This window comes from Chlorocebus sabaeus, chromosome 22, assembly GCF_047675955.1.
Source record: "Chlorocebus sabaeus isolate Y175 chromosome 22, mChlSab1.0.hap1, whole genome shotgun sequence".
In the NCBI taxonomy this organism is placed as follows: domain Eukaryota; kingdom Metazoa; phylum Chordata; class Mammalia; order Primates; family Cercopithecidae; genus Chlorocebus; species Chlorocebus sabaeus.
In genome coordinates, this window is record NC_132925.1 from 49,870,556 (window position 1) to 49,889,104 (window position 18,549).

Consider the following 18,549-nt stretch of genomic DNA (forward strand, 5'->3'; position numbering starts at 1 on the left):
TTCCCGTTTGGAATGGCTGTATTTACTCAATACCTGCATCCCCACTGTATCTAGGAAGTAACTAGCTTGCTTTTGATTTTACAGGCTCATAGGTGGAAGGAACTTGCCTTGTCTCAGATGAGACTTTGGACTGTTGGGTTAATGGTGAAATGAGTCAAGACTTTGGGGGACTGTTGGGAAGGCATGATTGCTTTTGAAATGTGAGAACATGGTCAGGCATGGTGGCTCGTGCCTGTAATCCCAGCACTTTGGGAGGCCGAGGCAAGCAGATCACCTGAGGTCAGGAGTTCGAGACCAGCCTGGCCAACATGGTGAAACCCCATCTCTACAAAAAATACAAAAATTAACTGGGCGTGCTGGTATACACCTGTAGTTCCAGCTACTCAGGAGGCTGAGGCAATAGAATCTCCTGAACCCGGGAGGTGGAGGTTGCAGTGAACCGAGACCACACCACTGCACTCCAGCCTGGGTGACAGAGTGAGACTCCATCTCAAAAAAAAAAAGGAAATGTGAGGACATGAGATTTGGAGGAGCCAGGGGCAGAATGATATGGTTTGGCTGTGTCCCTACCCAAATCTTAACTTGAATTGTATCTCCCAGAATTCCCACTTGTTATGGGAGGAACCCAAGGGGAGGTAATTGAATCATAGGGGCCAGTCTTTCCTGTGCTATTCTCGTAATAGTGAACATGTTTCATGAGACCTGATGGGTTCATCAGGCATTTCACTTTTGCTTCTTCCTCATTTTCTCTTGCTGCCATGTAAGGAGTGTCTTTCACCTCCTGCCATGATTCTGGGGCCTCCTCAGCTATATGGAACTGTAAGTCCAACTAAACCTCTTTTTCTTCCCAGTCTTGGATATGTCTTTATCAGCAGCATGAAAACTAATATAGGAGGGGTTTTAGAAAATGGTTTTTCAAGACATTGTATTTACTAGGGGACATGGGGCCAGGAAGAGCAGGAGAGCAGCATCCTCTAAATGTCAGAATATTGGGGGTATCATTGATGCTCACCAGGAATTGTTGACTGGTCAGTTATCAAAGAGAGATGTTACTCATACTGTGAGTCATCCATGATGGATGTGTCAGGGACTGACTTGTGTAAAGTGATGACACTGGCCATGTCTCCCCGGGTTCCAGGAAAAGAGCATTTCTGGGGCTCGACTGCCCTTACTGAATTGGACCCTTTTGATTCTCCTGATTAAAGACACAAAGTTTCTATTTCTTCTCAATCAGCTTGAAAACTTCTCTGATGATGGCTAATCTTGGGTCTTCTGGAGGGAGCCCAAGTGCCACAGGCACAGATCACTGTCATCTGAGTCTCTGCAGACTAGATGACAATGATCTGCATGACCTGGATGACAACGATCTGTGCCTGTGATACTAATTTTCACAGCTGTCCTCCATGACAGGTGGTATGAGGATGTGGTCATGTGGAGTCATGGCAGTGATCCTCCCACCCTAGGTTCCAGGGGCATCTATTTAGTCATTTGTGTCAGGTCCTACCTACACTGAACCTCTGACTCCCACCCAGTTGCAGCCTCGTAGTATGCAGGCTCAACTTCACCTTAGATTTGAGGATGAAACCTGGCTTTGGGTGGGGGCATTTCTCAGGCTCTAACTGAAGCCCTGAGGGCCTCAGAATGGAGCCTTCCTTGCTGTTGGTGAAGCTTGGGGGTTGTTGGCCAGTGCTTGGGGACCATCTCTGGTATCTGCCACCCTGAGTGGTTCCTGGTCGCTTTCCCCACTTCTCCTGCCAACAGGGACCAGAGACTGAACCCTGAACTTAAGCCTAGGGTCTGAGGTCCAGCGACCTGCTGGCGGGCCACCTGGAGCATCTGCTGGATTGAGCCTCTATGTCTGATCTGCCCCAGGTGCCTTGGGCTCCTCAAAGGTGATGGTCTCTTGCTCTGACTAGGAACTGCCATTAACAGTTCTCTTCTTGTAACGTTGGATACCTTCCAGAAATAGCTGCCATCCCCTCAGGGAGTAAGCCCAACTCCTGGAGCTGGTGCTCAAAGTCAGCCTGGCCCCAGAACTGCCAGCAGGTGAGCTGGAATAGTATATGGATATGGAATGGATGGTGGAGGCCCCCAAACCCAAAGTGACTTCAAACCAGAATGGCTATAGCAAAATCAGGCATCATTCATACATATGTCATAGGACAACAGGCATAAACTGGGACATTGCTGGGCTAGCTTGGACCCACAGTTACTTATGAGCTATGAGGCAAGGCTAATCACCCATGCTAGCATGCACATATGAGCCTAATTCCTAAACAAGATTAAGGCCCTATAATGCAGCATCACGGAATATGCATCCCAGTGTCAATGAACACAACAAGGCGGCTAAAAGTTGGGTGGCAAAGGAAAGCAGCCACATAGACAAGAGGCCAATAGACATGCAGCAGTCCCCCCAATCCTTGAGAGACACATTCCAGGACCCCTAGTAAATGCCTGAAAGCATGGATAGTACCAAACCTGTATATGCTATGTTTTTTACATGCACACCTATGATAAAGTTTAATTGATAAGTTAGACCCTAAGAGATTAACAATAACTCCTACTAAAATAGAACAATTAAAACAATATATTGTAATAAAAGTTAGGTGGAGGGGTGGGGAACGATGGCCAAATAGAAGGCTCTACTGATTGTCCTCCCCATAGGAACACCAAATTTAACAACTACCTACACAAAAAAAAGCATCTTCAAAATAGGCAAAAACCAGGTAAGCACTCATAGTACCTGATTTTAACTTCATATTGCTGAAAGAGGCACTGGAGAGGTAGAAAAGACAGTCTTGAATTGCTGACACAACCCCTCCCCATCCCTGGCAGCAGCTACATGGCACAGAGAGAGGATCTATGCATTTGGGAGAGGGAGAGTGCAGTGATTGTCAGACTTTGTATTGAACTCAGTGCTTTCCCGTCACAGTGGAAAGCAAAAGCAGGCTGAACTCAGCTGAAGCTCACTCATGGAGGGAGCATTTAGACCTGCCCTAGCCAAAGGGAAATCACCCATCACAGTGGCTGCATCCTGCCTTTTGGCACGCCTGTCCACTGTGGGCTCTGGAGTTCTAAATAAACTTGAAAGGCAACCTAGGCCGCAAGGACTACAACTCCCAGGCAAGCCTTAGTGCTGAGCTGGGCTCAGAGCCAGTGGATTTAGAGGGTACGCAACTTACTAAGGCACCAGCTGGGGCAGCTAAGGGAGTGCTTGTAACACCCCTCCCCCAAGCCCAAGTGGCACAGTTCATGGCTCCAAAAAAGACCCCTTTCTTCCACTTGAGGAGAGAAGAGGGAAGAGTAAAAAGGACTTCGTTTAACCTCTTGGATACCAGTTTAGCCACAGTAGGATAGGGTACCAGTCAGTGTCATGAGGCCCCCATTCCAGGCCCTAGCTCCCAGATTACATTTCTAGATACATCCTGGGCCAGAAGGGAACCTACTTCCTTGAAGGGAAGGACCCAGTCCTGGCAGGACCCCATCACCTGCTGACTGAATAACCAGCAGTGATACCCAGGTAGTAGGCTGTGGACCTTGGGTGACACTCTGAGACATGCTGGCTTCAGGAGAGACTCAGCACATTCTCAGATGTGGTGGTCACAGTGAGGGACTCCTTCTGCTTGAGAAAAGCAGAGGGAAACGTAAAGAGGACTTTGTCTTGTACCTTATGTACTAGCTCAGCAATGAGGAGGCAGAGCACTAAGGGGCTCTGATTCCATGCCTTGGCTCTTGGATGGCATTTCTATACCTGTCCTGGGGCACAGGGGAGCCCACTGCCCTGAAGAGTGAGTCCCAGGCCTAACTGAAGAGTCCTTGGACCTTAAGTGAACAGTTGCAGTAGCCTGGCAGTACTCCCCATGGACCTGGTGGTGGTGGCCAAGGCGTGAGACTCCTCTGCCTGTGGAAGAGGGAGGGAAGAGTGGGAAGGACTGTGTCTCATGGTTTGAGTGCCAGCTCAGCCACAGTACAATAGAACATCAGGTAGATTTTGAAGGTGTTTTACTCTAGTCCTGGCTCCCAGACAACATCTCTGGACCTGCCTGGGGCCTGTGGGAACTTTCTGCCCTAAAGGGAAGAATAGAAACCTGGCTGGCTTCACCACCTGCTGATTGTAGATCCCTAGGGGCCTTCAGCAAATATAGGCAGTAGTCTGGCAGTAGTTACAGCAGGTCTTGGGCAAGACCCAGTGCTGTGCTAGCTTTAGGTTTCATCCAGTGCAGTCCCAGTGGCGGTGGCCACAGGGGTACTTGTGTCACCCCATCCCCAGCTCCAGGTGGCTCAGCACAGAGAGAGACTCCATTTGTTTGGGGGAAAGCAGGGAAGAGAACAAGTGTCTCTGCGATAATCTAGAGAATTCTCCTGGATCTTATCTAAGATCACCAAGGCAGTACCTCTCTGAGTCAGAAAGAACCACAATGTTACTGGGCTTGGGTTGCCCCCTAATGCAGATATGGCTTAGGTCACAACACCCAAGCCCTTTCAAATACCTGGAAAGCCTTCCCAAGAAGGAAAAGTACAAACAACCCCAGACTGTGAAGACTACAATAAATACCTAACTCTTCAATGCCAACACTGATGAACATCCACAGGCATCAAGGCCATCCAGGAAGATATGATTTCACAAAATGAACTAAATAAGGCACCAGTGACCAATCCTGGAGAAACAGATATGTTACCTTTCAGACAGAGAACTTAAAGTAGCTGCTTTGAGGAAACTCAAAGAAATTCAAGATAACACAGAGAAAGAATTCAGAATTCTATCATTTAACGAAGAGACCGAAGACAGTGTGGCGATTCCTCAAGGATCTAGAACTAGAATTACCATTTGACCCAGCCATCCCATTACTGGGTATATACCCAAAGGATTATAAATCATGCTACTATAAAGACACATGCACACATATGTTTATTGTGGCACAATTCACAATAATGAAGACTTGGAACCAACCCAAATGTCCATCAGTGATAGACTGGATTAAGAAAATGTGGCACATATATATCATGGAATACTATGCAGCCATAAAAAAGGATGAGTTCATGCCCTTTGCAGGGACATGGATGAAGCTGGAAACCATCATTCTCAGCAAACTATCACAAGGACAGAAAACCAAACACCGCACTCACAGGTGGGAATTGAACAATAAGATCACTTGGCCACAGGGCAGGGAACATCACACACTAGGGCTTGTTGCGGGGGTTGGAGGCTGGGGGAAGGATAGCGTTCAGAGAAATACCTAATGTAAATGATGAGTTGATGGGCAGCAAACCAACATGGCACATGTACACCTATGTATCAAACCTGCACATTGTGCACATATACCCTAGAACTTAAAGTATAATAAAAAATAATAATAATAGACTAGGCGCGATGGCTTATGCCTGTAATCCCAGCACTTTGGGAGGCCGAGGCCGGCGGATCACAAGGTCAGGAGATCGAAACCATCCTAGCTAACATGGTGAAACTCTGTACTAAAATATATACAAAAAAATTAGCCGGGCATGGTGGCAGGCGCCTGTAGTCCCAGCTACTCGGGAGGCTGAGGCAGGAGAATGGCGTGAACCTGGGAGGCGGAGCTTGCAGTGAGCCGAGATCGTGCTACTGCACTCCAGCCTGGGCGACAGAGCAAGACTCCATCTCAAAAATAAATAAATAAATAAATAAATAATTTTTAAAAAGAGATTGAAATAATTTTAAAGAATCAAGCAGAAATTCTGGATTCAAAAATACAATTGACATTCTGAGAAATGAGTCAGAATCTTTTATCAGCAGAATTTATCAAGCAGAAGAAGGAATCAGTGAGCTTGAAGACAGCCTGTTTGAAAATACACAGTCAGAGGAGACAAAAGAAAAAAGAATAAAGAATGAAACATGGCTGCAAGATCTAGAAAATAACCTCAAAAGGGCAAATTTGGCCGGGCGCGGTGGCTCAAGCCTGTAATCCCAGCACTTTGGGAGGCCGAGACGGGCGGATCACGAGGTCAGGAGATCGAGACCATCCTGGCTAACACGGTGAAACCCCGTCTCTACCAAAAATACAAAAAACTAGCCGGGCGAGGTGGCGGGCGCCTGTAGTCCCAGCTACTCGGGAGGCTGAGGCAGGAGAATGGCGTAAACCCGGGAGGCGGAGCTTGCAGTGAGCTGAGATCCGGCCACTGCAGTCCAGCCCGGGATACAGAGCAAGACTCCGTCTCAAAAAAAAAAAAAAAAAAAAGGGCAAATTTAAGAGTTATTGGCCTTAAAGATGAGGTAGAGAAAGAGACAGGGGTAGAAAGTTTATTCAAAGAAATAACAACAGAGAACTTCCCAAACCTAGAGAAAGATACCCAAATTCAAGTACAAGGAGGTCATAGAGCACTAAGCAGATTTAACACAAAGAAGACTACTTTAAGGCATTTAATAACCAAACTCCCAAAGGTCAAGGATCCTAAGAAAGGATACTAAAAGCAGCAAGAGAAAAGAAACAACATACAATGGAGCTCCATTTGTCTGGCAGCAGACTTTTCAGTGGAAATGTTACAGGCCAGGAGAGAGTGGCATGACATATTTAAAGGGTTGAAGGAAAAAACCTTTTACCCTAGAATAGTATATCTTGTGAAAATATCTTTCAAACATGAAGAAATAAAGACTTTCCTAGACAAACAAAAGCTGAGGAATTTCATCAACACCAGACCTCTTCTACGTGAAATCCTAAAGCTAGTACTTCAATCAGAAAGAAAAGGTGTTAGTATAAAACTCACTGGTAATAGTACAGAGAAAACCAGAATATTACAACACTGTTACTAAGGTGTGTAAGCTACTACTATCTCAAGTAGAAAGACTAAAAGACAAATCCATAAAAAATAATAGCTACAGGTCAGCGTGGTGGCTCACGCCTATAATCCCAGCACTTTGGGAGGCCGAGGCAGGCAGATCACTTGAGGTCCAGGAGTTCGAGATCAGCCTGGCCAACATAGTGAAACCCCCATCTCTACTAAAAATACAAAAATTAGCTGGGTGTGGTGGTATGCGCCTGTAGTGACTGGACAGAGCTGTCTGAGCAGAGGCGTGAGTTTGGGATACTGTAGGGGGTGGAAGAGATGGGTTTGGTGGGATGTTGTCCCAGGGGAGGGACATCACATCACTGGGAAAGCAGGGCACGAGCAAACTGAAATGATAAGCCCGTGCTATGCAGTGATAGGGCTGGCTGTGACAGTGAAGAGACAAACCACAGACTGGGAGAAAATATTTGCAAACTACCCATTCGATAAAGGATTAATTACCAGAATATATAAGGAGCTCAAACAACTCAACAGGAAAAAAAAAATCGAATAATCTGATTGAGCTTTCAAACTCATTCTTCTCAAAAAAAGACATTTAAATGGCAAATAAGTGTATGAAAAGGTGCCCAACATCACTGATAGAGAAATGCAAATTAAAACTACAAGGTGATATCACCTCACCCAGTTAAAACGGCTTTTGTCCAAAAGACAGGCAACAACAAACGCTGGTGAAGATGTGGAGAAAAAGAAACCCTCATAACTGTTGGTGGGAATGTCAATTAGCACAACCACAGTTTGGGGGTTCCTCAAAAAAATAAAGATAGAGCTACTATACCATCCAGCAATTCCACTCCTAAGTATATACCTGAAAGGACAGAAATCAGTATAATAAAGAGATATCTGCACTCCCATGTTTAGGGCAGCACCTTTCATAATAGCCAAGATTTGGAAGCAACGTAAGTATCAATCAACAACAGATAAATGGATGAAGAAGTGTGGTACCTACCTATAATGGAGTACTAGTCAGCCATAAAAAGAGAATGAGATCCTGTCATTTGCAACAACATGAATGAAACTGGAGATCATTATGTTAAGTGAAATAAGCCAGGCACAGAAAGGCAAACTTCGTATGTTCTACTTTATCAGAGCTAAAAATTAAAACAATTAAACCCATGGAGATAGAGAGCAGATAGTTACCAGAGGCTGGGAAGGGTAGTGTGGAGTGGGAAGGGCTAATGGATACAAAAAAATAGTAAGAATGAGTAAGACCTAGTAGTTGATAGCATTCAGATGATTATAGTCAAACATAATTTAATTATATATTTTTAAATAACTAAAAGAGCACAATTGAATTGTTTGTAACACCAAGGATAAATGCATAAGGTGATGGACACCCCATTTAGCTTGATGTGATTACTGCATGCCTGTATCAAAATATCTCACATAACCCATAAATATATATACCAACTATACCCACAAAAATTTAAAATTAAAAAGAGTTATGTGAATGTGGTCCCTCTCTCTCTCTGCCTCAAAATATCTTAATATTTTTGGACTGTGGTTGACCATGGGTAACTGAAACCACAGAAAGGGGAAACCCTGGATAAGGAGGACTTCTGTATTTAACTTTTGCTTTGAAATAACCTTGCTCAAGACATCACCCTCAGGTTCATTAAGCAGAAAAAGTCATTAAATCACCAGGTGTCTTGAGGGTACTTCCTTTTCCCTCAAACCGACTGTGGGATCACAGGGCCAGATCTAGGGCCAGCTCAGGAGGGCACATGGTAATGGAGTACCAAGCCAGGCGCACATGCAGTGGGGTGCTGGCAATGGTGCTGTGGGTTATTGTACCACAATGAGATGAAGCACATATCAACACAGGTAAAGCAGTCAGGAAGGTGTGGCAGCCGCCGAAGCTACTCCTTGCCTGGAAGCTGAGGAGGTCAGCTCCTTTAAGCAAGGCATTTTCTGTCTTACAAGTCCACATCTGTATCCCCAGCATTTGGTACAGAGACTGACAGTTAGCAAGTGTTCAGTAACCGTTTGTTCATTAATGGAAAGAGTATAGGATCAGCTTGATATGGTGAGTGATGAAATACAAGGCATGCCCATGATGACCATCTCCCTTTTACCGACATGGAGGTGAGGGCTGAGGAAGGTGGGTCACACAGCCAGCCAGGGGTGGGGGCATAGAGGAAATCCAAGCTCCTTGGCTTCCAGCCTTACCTCCAGTGTCAGTGGGAATCAACTGGACAGCTTGAGCCTTCCTGCCTACCACCCACCCCCTCACCACCTTCAGGAACATGGTCCTCTCCTACCTACCCTGTCCCCACAACCCATCTGTCATGGCTAGCAGGGTGGACCTGGGAGTTCTGCCAGGCTTTTCCCTGCTCTCTGCAGCCCCAGCCTGTCTCTCCTCTGAGCTTCTTCTTGAGCAGGTGTTGTTAGACTGCTTGTCTTCATCTGCCACCTGTTCTCTTCCTGAAGCTTCTCCTATGTGTGTCTTCCTCAGTAGAATAGGAGTATCTTCTATGTCTTTGTTTCCTGCCCACACAAACTTGCCCAGTTTGGGATGTGCAACTGAGGTCTACCAGGTTTGATATCCAAATGCCTCTCTTCAGATACTAGTCCCCCCACTTGCTGCGTGACTGGACAGAGCTGTCTGAGCAGAGGCGTGAGTTTGGGATACTGTAGGGGGTGGAAGAGATGGGTTTGGTGGGATGTTGTCCCAGGGGAGGGACACCACATCACTGGGAAAGCAAGGCACGAGCAAACTGAAATGATGAGCCCGTGCTATGCAGTGATAGGGCTGGCTGTGACAACCTTTCCATGAGCAAATCTGTGTGGACAGCTGCCAGATCTCCAGGTGGAGCCACTATGTATCCTTCCAATCAGAAGACCAAATCAAACCATCCCACCAACCTACACAGGGTAGAGAGAAACCTATTCCCCACCCCACTGCCACCACCAATGAATGGTAGGCTATGAGGTCTTGCTAGCAACCATTGTTACCTATTTTCTTCTTGACTTCTTTTCCAGTAGAGAGGGAAAAGCTCAGACAGGCTGTGGAAGAGTGGTAGATCAGCTGGTAAGGCGAGTTCACCCCAATGGCAGATATGTTTGCGAGGGACTCTGGAGTGGGAGAGAGAGAGATTCTTCTTTAAACTCTTGACTTTTAATTTTATTAGCCAAAAATGTAACATGGATTTCTTATTCTAGTAGTATGGTGGGTCAGATGCTGTAAAGTGACGCATTGTTACAAAACACCTAGATCTTGGAAGAAGGAGATTTTGCAATGCACAAGCAGAGCAATTAGGGGAAATCTTTATAGTTCCCCTCTGCAGTGCCTCTCCTCCCCAACCCTCAAGATGCGGACCGGAACAAGGAACAGCAAGCAAGCACAAAAGGTGATATTACTCCAAGGGCAAAGGCAGATATTGGTGCTACACCAGGTTGAGAGGATAAGCCTTGGGCCAGTAAGAAGGAAATTAAGAATCATCTATTCCCCCTTATCTAAGCCACAGAAATCAGATGCTTCTTCAATAATATATCAGTCTCTTGCAGAATCACACCATCTTGTGTAGAATCATTTGATATCTGACCACTTAAGAATTAAAATGTAGCACCCTTATGGCTAGTGGAAAATCTTGCTCATTCTTACACAAACCTCACTAAATCATTTGTTTATTCTTCCCCCAAATATAATCATTTCACTGGTTAGGCATGAAACCATTGTTAGAAAATGTTAGGTGATTCACTCATCACAGCTCACTCAAATTCAAAAAGAAAATGGCAAACTGGACCTCCTAAGCGGACAAAGACTATAGAGATTCCACAACGGATGATAAAACACAAAAGTAATCACCTCTGCGAGTGATCCAGAAGCTGAAATTAAAACAACTTTCAGGACCTTCTAACTTGGTAGAAATGAAAAGAACTAACAATGGCCAGTAATAGTAAAGAAGGAATAAAACCCATTAACCCTGTTGGTGTAGAGAGAATCCAAATTAAGTGTGATTTCAGAAGAAGAGCTATATATATACTGAGACCTCTGCTCCAATAATCCCTCCCCTGGGAAGTTAACCAAATACAACAGAAATAAGAAGCCACGTGCATAAAGTTGCTTATTATAATGCACATTATACAAATAACAAAAAGCCTGGAAACCTAAACATTTAGGTAAATGTGGAACACGAACATTACAAGGAGTCTATGCCCACTCAAACTGACAATTATTTAAAGTATACAGCCATGTTGGAAAACAGTTGTACTCTGTTAAGTAAAAGAAACTAAGAAACAGAAAAACTGCAATACCCTAAAAATATATATACATATATGAGCACAGGAACCATAGAGGAAACTTCCAAGGTGAAAAGTAGCTCTTATACAAAGATGGCAGGATTGTTTCCTCTTTTTTGCATTTTTATTAATAATATTGTCGTCAACTAAAAATAAAGGAGCAGTCTGATTTTCTTCAGTGACAAGCCAGGGCTAGTAGGTATCAGGACAGGAGGGAAGACTACTTAGCACAGGAGATATTCCAGACACACAGATACAGCTTTTTTTTTTTTTTTTTTTGACAGTCTCACTCTGTCACCCAGGCTGGAGTGCAGTGGCACAATCTCAGCTCACTGCAACCTCTGCTTCCCAGGTTCAAGCGATTCTCCTGCCTCAGCCTCCCGAGTAGCTGGGACTACAGATGTGTTCCACCATGGCTGGCTAATTTTTGAATATATTTTTAGTAGAGACAGGGTTTCACCATGTTGGCCTGGCTGGTCTTGAACTCCTGGCCTCACGCAATCCTCCTGCCTCAGCCTCCCAAAATGCTGGGATTACAGTCGTGAGCCACCACACTTGGCCTGGTAACAACTTTAAAAGAAGTTAACTCTTTTAACTTTTAACCAGCTTTTGTCTACCTCACATAAGAGGATGGTCCCAAAAAAACATAATTCATGCAAAAAAAATCACCAGAGTTTGAGTCTTCTTTTTTATGCCCCAGGAGCACTATCTAAGTAAAGTCCTTTTAGGATGAATGAGTGTTTTTCCAAAAGAAATGGATCACTCTGTTTTTGTTTTGCTACTTAGATTTTTGTCTTTAAACTCTAGGCTTATTTAAAGAGAGGAGCATCTGCATCAGCGAGTGCCAACAAGACAGGGAGGCTTGCTAGGGAGTGTGATGGAGAGGGGCACTCTCAGCAATCGGCTGCTGCAGCAGGGCAGCAAGATGCAGAGATCACCCAAAAGGCCCCCTACCCCCCAGCTCAGCTTAACTCACTTCCCATTCTTCTCCATTAGATGAATCACAACCCACATGGGATGCCAGAAGCCACCGCGCCTCCCTCATCCTGAAAGAATGCTGAAACACTTTATGAGAAGGAGGTTAGTGGTGAGGACCATTTTCCTTTTAAAGGCGAGGAGACATGATATTTAGTTAGGAGTGGCTCAGGCAGGTATGAGGCCCAAGGGTTGGGCTGGAGCTACCTTGACATCTGTCATGGGGCTCTCATGCACATGCAACAGACTACTTAGCAGCTGTGCCCCCAAATGAGGGAGATCTCTAAGCCCCAAAACAGAAAGCAAAGTGCAGAGCTCTGTCTGGTGATCACCACCTGCACAAATAATTACAGCACAACTAGAGGACCTGTGGTCTCAGAGTCTAGCTGATCCTAAACAAAACAGGCACAGTGTAACTTCCCCTAAAACCGAGATCTTCATTTCATGGTAAACACTGGGGGGGAAGAGTGTTTTATCACAACTTTGTATTAGAAAAGGAAGCCAAAATTTATCAAAATAACATTTTATCTTGTATTTTAAAAAATTAGTTGGTACTCTAAGAACACATTAAGTCTTACAAAGCAAGTAAAAATGACTGCTGGGTGTTTTGAGGCAGTAGGGTTTCTTTCTTCCTGAATGATTGTATCATGGCAATAAAACATAAGACCCTTCATCTTTTCCTTTTGCAAAATTATTGAAGAGCTTTACTGCTTTTTATTTTTTCTCCATGGAGTCATGGTCCTGTATTCAGTTTTCCCTTCTGTGGCAGGTGGCTAGTGCTGCTTCGCCCTATCAGGCATCAGGGGCATTGGAGGGGCATTCTGCAGCTCTCCAGCATCACTTTCATTGACTTCATGAAATCTTACCTTTTTTTCCCCAAGATCTGCAATTTTTCTATTTAATTTATTTGCACTGTATGTGTGTATTACCAGATGTTTAATCTCTGACCATCAAGGGAGCATGACAAAGACACTGACTCAGTGGACAGGGAGAGAGGCTAAATGGGGACTGACTCTACAGGTAAGGGCAAATTGTTGGGAGATAGAATTTTTTTATGCTTCCTATAAAACCTCACATCAGTGAGTACTTTTAGGCATTCAAAATGAACACCTGTCTATTCACCAAGCTTAAGACATAAAACATTGCAGAGCAAAAACCAAATAACTTCATTTAAAAATGCATTAAGGACCCAAATAGACATTTCTCAAAAGAAGAGACACAAATGGCCAATAGTTATATGAAAAAAATGCTCAATGTCAGTAATCATCAGAAAAATGCAAATCAAGACCACAATGAGATACCACGTTACATCTTTTAGAATGGCTATTACCAAAATGACAAAAACTAACAAGTGCTGGCAAGAGTGTGGAGAAAAGGAAACCGTTGTACGCAGCTGGTGGGAATGGAGATTGGTGCTGCTGTCATGGAAAACAGTATGGAGTTCCTCCGAAATTTAAAAATGGAACTACCATATGATCCAGCAATTCACTTCTGGGTATTTATCCAAATAAAAGAAATCAGTATTTCAAAGAGATATCTGCACTCCTATACTCATTACAGTATTATTCACAATAGCCAAGATATGGAAACAACCTAAGTGTCCATCAAAGGATAAATGGATAAAGAAAATGTCACACACACACACACACACACACACACACACACACACACGAATAGGATTCAGCTATTAAAAAAGGAAATCCTGGGCTGGGCACGGTGGCTCATGCTTGTAATCCCAGCACTTTGGGAGGCCAAGGCAGACAGATCATGAGGTCAAGAGATCGAGACCATCCTGGCCAACATGGTGAAACCCTGTCTCTACTAAAAATACAAAAATTAGCCGGGTGTGGTGGCGCATGCCTGTAGTCCCAGCTACTCAGGAGGCTGAGGCGGGAGAATCGCTTGAACCTGGGAGGTAGAGGTTGCAGTGAGCCAAGATCGTGCCACTGCACTCCAGCCTGGCGACAGAGCAAGACTCCGTCTCAAAAAAAAAAAAAAAGTTAATCCTGCCATTTGCTACAACATGAGTGAACCTAGATTATATGCTGAATGAAAAAAAGAAAAGCCAGAAAAAAAAAAAAAAAGACAAATCCTGTATGATCTCACGTATATGAAGAATCTAATAAAGTCAAACTCAAACTCATAGAAGCAGAGAGTGAATGGTGGTTCACAGGACTGGAGGGTGGCAGCCAGGGAGTGGGAAGATATTAGTCAAAGGGTACCAACTTTCACTTATAAGAGGAACGAGTTCTGGAGAACTAATATACAGCATGGTGACTGCAGTTAATATCACTGTATTGCACACTCAAAATTTGCTTGGGAAGTAGATTTTGTGTTCTCAACACACACACACGCACACATACACACACACACAGAGAAAGAGAGAGGCAGAGAGACAGAGTTCACTGGGTGAGAAAAAAGCAACAAAAAGAACATTACAGACTCAATTGCTTGCTGTCTTCCAGATCCTATTCCCCTTCTCTCTCCCCAGAGATCACTTCCTCAAATTTCCCCCTTCATGTTTTTATACTTGTGCTTTGTGTAATATACCTGCGATACATTACTACTTTACATGCTTTTAAACTTTGAAAAATAATATCTTCCCATAGCTTCCTCTTTTTTTCCTTAATACTATCATTGGAGATTTCTCTCTGTGAATATCTATGCTTTAGTGCCTCACTCATTTTCATGATTCATTATGTACCACTGTCTAAATGGACCTTAATTTATATCTTTTTCTCTTGTTCATAAACATTCGGATTAATTTTTGCCATTCCAAAGAATTCTGCAATAAACATTTCTTTTTTTATTTTTAATTTAAAGACAGAGTCTCACTATGTTGCCCAAGCTGGTCTTGAACTCCTGGAGTCAAGGGATCCTACTGCCTTGGCCTCCCAAAGTGCTGGGATTACAGGCATAAGCCACCATGCCTGCCTGCAACAAACATTCTTGTATGACTTCTTGAATATGTGTGTGAGCTTCCCTCAGGCTGTATGACTCAAGTGCAGCCTGTGGACTGCCACTGACCCATACAGGCCATGACCAGGCGAGCACAAAAACTGAAGGTGAGCACTGAGAGGCCTGTACAGCAACTTGACACTGCTGTGACATTTATCGTGTGTTTAAAAGGGTCGGTCCACAACAGATTGGACATTTTAAACATGAGTCTTTCACTGCACATAGCTTGAGAGCACAGCTCTAGGGAACAACCTCTAAGAGGAGCTGCTGGGTTGTGAGGTGTAGCCATCGCCCACTCAGCAGATACCACCAAACCACTCTCCACGGGAATTGCACCAATTCATCCACTCACCTGTAGCATTTGAAACCTGTTGCTCCACATCCACCTCAATTCTTAGAAATGTCAAACCTTCAAACTGGGGGTTTTGCCTTTCCATTGCATTCCTGCTGATATTGTTTGCACTTCCCACCTAAGGGCTGAAGCTCAAGTACCTACCTTTCCACAACTGTCCGCTGCTGTAGCCACTTCTCCCAGCTGTGCCGATCAGGCAGTTGAAGGCCATCTCCTTGGCATTGAGGTGGAGGAGCTGGCTGGCCTCCACAAAGCGCCTGGTGATGTCCAAGGGGTTGGCACCCACTAAAGCAATGAAAGAAAGCAACACATGTCCCTCCTAGCATGGGGCTAATGCTTCCAGTAAAGGACCTCTGTAAATGGCCCAGGAAAGAAGGGTAGAGTAGAGCACTATTCCTAGGGTATGCAGGGGTGAGGGGGCTACTGCAAAAGGCTCTCAAGCTCTCAGGACCTTTCAGGTGTTGCTTTGCTCTCCTCCCTCTGCCTATCTCTCTTCCTACCCATAGGCCTGGGTACTGATGCTATTGGTTTCTGAAATGACGCAGCATCCAGAAGTCTTGATCACTGGTGCTACCCTAGGTCCTGGCCTTGATCCTGGGATGGCACCCTCACTTTGGAAGGACCCTTGTTCTTTTTTTTTTTTTTTGAAATGGAGTCTCACTGTATTGCCCAGGCTGGAGTGCAGTGGCATGATCCCGGCTCACTGCAACCTCGGCCTCCTGGGTTTAAGCAATTCTCCTGCCTCGGCCTCCCGAGTAGCTGGGATTACAGGTGTGCACCACCACGCCTAATTTTTGTATTTTTAGTAGAGTCAGGGTTTCACCATATTGGCTGGGCTGGTCTCGAACTCCTGACCTTGTGATCCTCCTGCCTCGGGTTCCCAAAGTGCTGAGATTACAGGGGTGAGCCACCACGCCTGGCCTGGGACCCTGATTCTTATGACTCCCCCTCATTCTGGCTCTACTGGGCTCTGTCTGGCTACTTCCCAATCGGCCCTCCTGATTTGAAAACTTCACATGCCACCCGGACATGGGTGCTGTCTCCCCACCTCAGCATCATTCTCACAAATACTACTCCTCAGTGCCTCTGACCTCACACCATTCCTATTGCTAACCTTCAAATCTGGACTCTGCAAAGGTGGGGCAATGGCAAGAAAAATGGGAGAACAGGGAGGAGTGAGAGGATGATTCCAGGAGCTGCAGAGGGAAGGCATCCAATTCCTACAGCATACCCACGGTTGCCACCTGTTCCCAGCATGTGCCTCTGAGGTGCCTGTCTGTAGTGGGTATGGTGGGCACATACACAAACATCTGGGCCTTACCCGACATAGACTCCACCATGGCCTTCATCTTCAGTTTGAGGAGCTCCGTCAGCAGGTGGATGGACTGCTGCTGAAACCTGTTCAGGGTCTCCTGCTGGGCGTGCGCCTGACGGGCCATGGTGGGAGAGAGGGTGGAGCGCTTGGCAGTGGTTGCCAGCAGCACTGGATATGGTGGTGCTGGTGGTGGTGGAGGTAGTGGCTTCTTCAGTGTGGGGACCTGCACAAAGGTGGGTTCCATGAGCACCACCAGGGGGGCTCCAAAGCTGACCTCCAGGCCCAAGATGTCGGACGGGGTAGGCACTGAAGGGTCACTGATGAGCTCTTCCCAAGTGAACTCAAAGATGTTTCTGATGCCCTTTGGTATAGAAATGCCTGCATTCTGGCAGATCATGAGGAGTTTGGAGATGCGGGCCAGTAGCTTGGGGGCCATGGCTGTGTACTGCTGGTATAATTGTAGGTTACTCTTGATGTAACTCATGAGAGGGACCTTCAGCTATAAAGAGAGCTCTCTGAGAGGTGACTGAGAGCAAAAGTTCTTCCCTATGGTGAAGGCTTGGAGATGGACAGAATGGATGTGCTGAAATGACCCTTACAGGTCATTGAGCCAGTGGTTCCTATCCGGAAAGGACAAGAAAAGAGTTAGTCACTCTCCCCATAGTAGGGCAAGAGGATGTCCCCCTCCCTTACCTACCCAGAGACACCATCAGAGAGACCAATGTTAATGAGTCACTTTGGGAAGGGTCTGGTGATAAGTATGGTTCCAGGAAAGCTTCAAGGACAGTCACACAAACTGGGTATAGGACCCTGGGGGGCTGGAGGAATGGAAAGGCTGGGGAAGAGAGAAAGGTCCCATTGCACCTTTTGTAGTTAGAGATCCGAGGGTGGAAGATCTGCTTGTGGTCAATCAATAAGAACCTGCAAGAACAAAAAGATGTTTCACTGGTTCTCTTTGGAAGCGAGGGATGCAGAAGCTCCTGGTTGCAATGCCAAGATAGGCTTGGAATTATCCAACACGTACATCTGAGGGCAGACAGGAAAGAATGAGAACAATGCATTTTCTAAGCTCAATCACTAATATAATTTGCCAGATTTCATCAAATCCAAGACATTCATGATCAAAGGATGCACCATCTTATAAGAAAAAAATGAATGTAATCTGCCATTGACTGTAAGACATACCACAATTTCAGAGATGTTCAAGTTGGAAAATACGTGCCTGAAAATCAATGGACTATAATAAATATTTTTCCACTTTAATACTACAGTAGTGTTTCCCCTGACATATTTCTACATTGTGTTTTATTTTTACCTTCTTAACTTATATGAAAAATAGACCACTGGTTGAAGAGAGGAAGCATAAAGAACAATTTAATGAGAGAAAAAAAAAAAAAAAAAAGGCTAGAAAAACCTGTAAATACACTGGCAGAGTTTTGTAACCAGATACTGAAAGTTTCATTTTTCTGATCAAAATGAACCTGACAGCAGTCTTTAGTAATATATCAAATTAAAACTAGTCACATCTTATGCTACGCAAAAATGATTTGTTTCTTGTAATTCCCAAGGGACTTTATGAGCGTGTGAGCCTTTGTGAAAGACTCAAGAATCCAGAGCACATAGCAAAGGTCAACCCGAGGGAGACTTAGAGGAGGAGGGGTGGGGAGGTCTGTCCCCTTTGCTGATGGCCATCTTTAGCACCTTGATGCAGAGTTAGTGAGTTGTTCCTGTTGTCCAACTCCAACGACCCTAACCAACCCACTTACCACGAAGGGCTGCTGGCCCAAGGCTTCTGACCACACTTGTCAGTGAGTGCAGCTGTCCAACCATCTCTTCGACCACCTTTTATCCTGACAACCACTCCAGCCGACACACCTATGTCTTCTTT

The 18,549-nt window shown here is 45.0% G+C and overlaps 1 protein-coding gene across 3 annotated transcripts in view; it reads right to left on the bottom strand.

Annotated features, from left to right (window-relative positions):
• C22H3orf20 (chromosome 22 C3orf20 homolog) overlaps positions 1–17,968 on the bottom strand; it is an 82,838-nt gene extending 64,870 nt beyond the window's left edge. For 2 of the 3 annotated variants that reach the window (XM_007985331.3, XM_073009827.1), the window contains exons 1-4: positions 17,526–17,968; positions 16,668–17,281; positions 15,491–15,631; positions 9,775–9,894 (exon numbers count right to left, since the gene is read on the bottom strand). In XM_007985331.3, the coding sequence (XP_007983522.1) occupies positions 9,775–9,894; positions 15,491–15,631; positions 16,668–17,145 (739 nt within the window). In that variant the 5' untranslated portion in view covers positions 17,146–17,281; positions 17,526–17,968. Of the gene's footprint in view, positions 1–9,774; positions 9,895–15,490; positions 15,632–16,667 lie in introns of all 3 variants that reach the window. The other variant, XM_073009826.1, reaches the window with a different exon arrangement.
• Between the last annotated feature and the right edge of the window lie 581 nt (positions 17,969–18,549).